This window comes from Nicotiana sylvestris, chromosome 7, assembly GCF_000393655.2.
Source record: "Nicotiana sylvestris chromosome 7, ASM39365v2, whole genome shotgun sequence".
NCBI classification, from domain to species: Eukaryota; Viridiplantae; Streptophyta; class Magnoliopsida; order Solanales; family Solanaceae; genus Nicotiana; species Nicotiana sylvestris.
Genome location: NC_091063.1, coordinates 63528623 through 63532601, shown reverse-complemented (window position 1 = coordinate 63532601; position 3979 = coordinate 63528623). Strand labels below are relative to the sequence as shown.

Genomic DNA, 3979 nt, shown 5'->3' with positions numbered 1-3979 from the left:
GCTATTCGTTCTGATAGTGGAAACTGGAATTGTCATTTCATAAGTTGCTTCCATCTTAAAATGCTCCTTATTCTTTTACTGTTTTGATACGTAAAATTTTGCGACTATGAACTAACGATATTCATTTTAGTGTGTGTATATATATGCTTAAAATTATGATGTAAGCACTATGAATATTTGGCTCCCGTTAATGCACACCAAATGTCAATAGGACTTTATCTATTTGTTAAAAGTTGATCCACAGATATAGTAGTTACACTAAACTAGCAAAAAACAATCCTGAACTCAACCTTGAACTAATTAATCTGTGGCTCGGTTCTCAAAAAATGCTGCCTATATTTTGGAGGATTCAAAACTGGTGTGGCAGGAATTTTGATGGATTCGAGCAACATACATAATTTTATATCTACTAGGCACCCAATTCTTGAAATCCAGAGAAGCATAAATTTTCCTTCATTTCTAGATGAACTGATCAAAAAGACTACAAGAAACTGTGGAAACGTCCAACTGTTAAAAGGATGAAGGAAAGACAAACTATTACAAGAGCACTAAATTAAGCAAAGCACATAACCTATGAGCAGAAAACAGAACTAAAGCTTTCTCCTAAGTACAACTTCTCCACCATAACCCAAGGAAGCATCACTCCAAGAATCTGTCCATGACATCAGGGTACATTCCTCCTTCATTCCTATATTCTCCTGGATTATTTTGGTGCTGATCATGTGAAGTCGATGAATTAGAAGACGAAGCCATCCTAGCAGGCAGAGTGAGGCTCCTCTTGAACTTGTCCATCTTCCGAACACTATCCGCGTGGTTATCCAAACTCAAGAAATCGTTCGGATTAGCACTGCCATTATTGTGCAAACTTGAAGCATCTGAATTTGGTTTTGAAGTCCTCCCATCAAGACTAAGTGGGTGCTGATTATGCTCCGGTTTAGTTCCTAAGTTATCAGGATTGAACAGAATCCTAGAGTCGTCATTTCGGCCAGTGAGAGCACTGAAGAAAGTCAATCCATTAGGCCATTTGATATCATTCTCATGATCAGCTCCCATCATGTGATCTTCCATTCGAGGTGCGGATGAATGAGGATGAAGGAACATGTGTGATTCATCTTTGGACTGATGATGCATTCCAAGTCTTGCAGAGTTTTGGAAGTTGGGAGAGGAAAGCAGTGATGACACTGATGGCATTGGCCTCGGCCCCCAGTTGAAAAGGGGGGGAGGAGGCCGGATTGGCATAGTTGGCTGCTTAAGAGGCATTGTGGATGAAGGTGAACCGGTCCTTGTCGAAGAAAATAGCTGCGACAGATAGAAGCCAGATTGATAGCCTAGAGACTCAAATGTGTGCCTCATTCTTAGCACGAAATGGAGGTCTTCTGGTATCTGAGGAGGATAAAACATGCATATCCAAATTAGATCATGAGTTTAGCTTCTATACACTGAATCACTATTTAATAGTGTAAAAAGATTCATAAAAAGTTGATGGCTAATTGTTTTGGTAGTGAGTCTTTTATCTACTTTGTAGAGCAGTAATCACATGTCCAGAAACAAAGATATGAACAACTAAAATACAAAAAAATAAAGAATAAAAAGATGAACTTTTTTAGGCAATGAGAAAATGAGTCTCACAATTTTGCAGGATCCCAGTTGCAGTAGGCCATGTCCGGCTTGAATTACAGCAATAGTCTGCGCAAGATAAAAGCAGAACACACACATTAAAAGGCAGCCCGGTGCACTAAACTCCCGCTATGTGCGGGTTCCGGGAAAGAACAGACACATTGAGCTTAGCAAATAATGGCATACAGACAAGCCAAGAACCAGAGGCAAAAGATTGTTTCTTATTTTCACAAATAAGAAACAGAGGCAATTATTGTTCTGGACTTTTGAATCTGACCTGAATCCCTGACTCGAACTGGTCAGTCCACTCAGATGGGAGCTGCAGAGGTTTTAGGTCAAAGGAAGAGGAATCAATAAATCTTTCTTAGACCAATAATTGACAAATGGAAAAATCAGTTCCCTAATTATAACCACAATTAAATGCAAATAAACTTGTTGTTATTGAACATACAGCATCAAATGAACTCTGCCAGTAGTTGGATATATTTGGTTCACATTCAGTAGGCTCTTTGAAAACCCATTTATGACACTTATCAGAGGCAACTTTTCCCATCAACCTGCAAACAAAAACCCAACCAATCAAAATACACAAATAGTAGTAGTTACAAAATCTTGTCTCCGCCTTCTTTTGGTTCTACTCATTTATAACTATACAAATTATATCCCTATTATACTGTCACAGTAAGTGAGGGAGAGAGTCATGTGGAGGTGGGGAGAGTTCAAAATCCAATAATACCAAACCAAATCACCTACCCATTACCCACCCTTCTCCATAATTATATAACTGAATGGACATTTTGCTGAATGCTTTTCTCACTAGATCTTCACCCTCCATCTCTTCCAAGCTCCCTCTACAGAACCCATCTTCCCACATCAACATCCTGCATAAAATTAACACAAAAACACACCATCTTTCAGCTAAAACAGAGATCTTTTTTCTTTTCTGCCACAGCTAAAAAAAAGAGATATTTGAAGTCCATTCTCTTTGTTTCCTTTTTGGGATCAGCAAGAAAAGATGAGATATTTAGTAGTGAAATGGCGAGAATATAAATACTCACAAGCTACCATTGTCATCTCCAACTTTGCAACCATTACCACCGCGAACTCTCCTGGAATAAATAAATAAGGAAACAAGAGGACCCATTTTGAGACAGGAAAAAACAGAGAAGTATGGGGGGAAAAGGAAAGAGGAGGAGACATACGGGCGAGGACGAATGGTCCAGAAGACAGAGTAAGTCCACTCTGTGTTGAGACAGACGCTTCTTAGTGCTTCATGAAGGGCCATCATCCCAACTGCTTCTTTGCTCCTATCTGTTGCTCCTGAGCCCACCATTTCTCTTTCCCTCTTTCTCTTTCTCTTTCTCTTTCTCTTTCTCACTCACTTTCCTTTTTTTCTTTATCTAGCAAAAATTAAAACCCTTTTCTCTTCTTCACTTCACCTGTTGAAACACTATTCTCATGTGAAAATTTTCTCTCTCTATTTTTATCTTCTTGAGCAACCATACAATGCTTATGAACCACAAAGCAAACCCTTTCTCTCCTGTTCTACTTTTTACCTTCCTCTGTATTAGATTATTACCAAATCTGATTACTTGAGTGAAACCAAGAAAAGGAAAAAAGAAAATGGAATGGCTAGTTAGGAGAGAGTGTTTGGAGGTGGGGTGGGGGGGGGGGGGGGTTGCAGTGCGTGCGTGCGTGCGTGCGTGCGTGTGTGGGTGTGAGAGTGTGTGAAGGATTGGTTTAGGTTTTGTTTGCTTTTGTATTTTACCAGGAAAAATATGAGAGTGGGGACAGCTTTTATCCCCTCCCTAACAAAGCGCTTACAATGCAGAAGGGCAGGCAAAAAGGAGTCTTGTCCCTCCAATCTTTAAATTACCGTCTTGTCCTTCTTTGGAGAAATTTTCATTTTTACACCTCAACATTTGTTACACCCTACACCCAATCCTTTTAATACTTAGTACTATTAGAATTCATTCGTGTATTATAGTGGCATCACATATTTTTTCTTAAATATGTAAAAAGATACAACAACAACAAACCAGTAGGGTCTAGAAAATATAGTATATATGCAGACTTTACTCCTATCTCGAGAAGGTGAATAGATTATTTCTAATAGACTCTCGGCTTAAGAAGATGAAATGAAGCAATAGAAACAAGAAATAATAACCAAAAGCCAGAAAAATAACGCCAGCAGTCCAAGAGCTAGATAAATAGATGAAAGAAAGCAATAGCAACAAGCAGTAACAACGGCAAGCTACTAGGAAACCGAAGAGGAAGATAGCTAGAAAACAACATGCAATACTAGCAATCTAAGAACAAGACACTATCAGACTAGACGCTAGACTACCTACTAACGTTCAAT

At 38.9% G+C, this 3979-nt stretch overlaps 1 protein-coding gene across 1 annotated transcript; it reads right to left on the bottom strand.

Moving 5' to 3' along the window:
- Positions 1–438: 438 nt before the first annotated feature.
- Positions 439–3259, bottom strand: LOC104239344 (protein RICE SALT SENSITIVE 3). The gene is made up of 7 exons (XM_009793960.2): positions 2820–3259; positions 2676–2726; positions 2382–2498; positions 2069–2174; positions 1895–1936; positions 1630–1686; positions 439–1383 (listed from the first exon to the last, which is right to left on the bottom strand). The coding sequence occupies exons 1-7, from the start codon at positions 2948–2950 to the stop codon at positions 640–642; spliced, it is 1248 nt and encodes a 415-aa protein (XP_009792262.1). The 5' UTR covers positions 2951–3259; the 3' UTR covers positions 439–639.
- Positions 3260–3979: the final 720 nt, after the last annotated feature.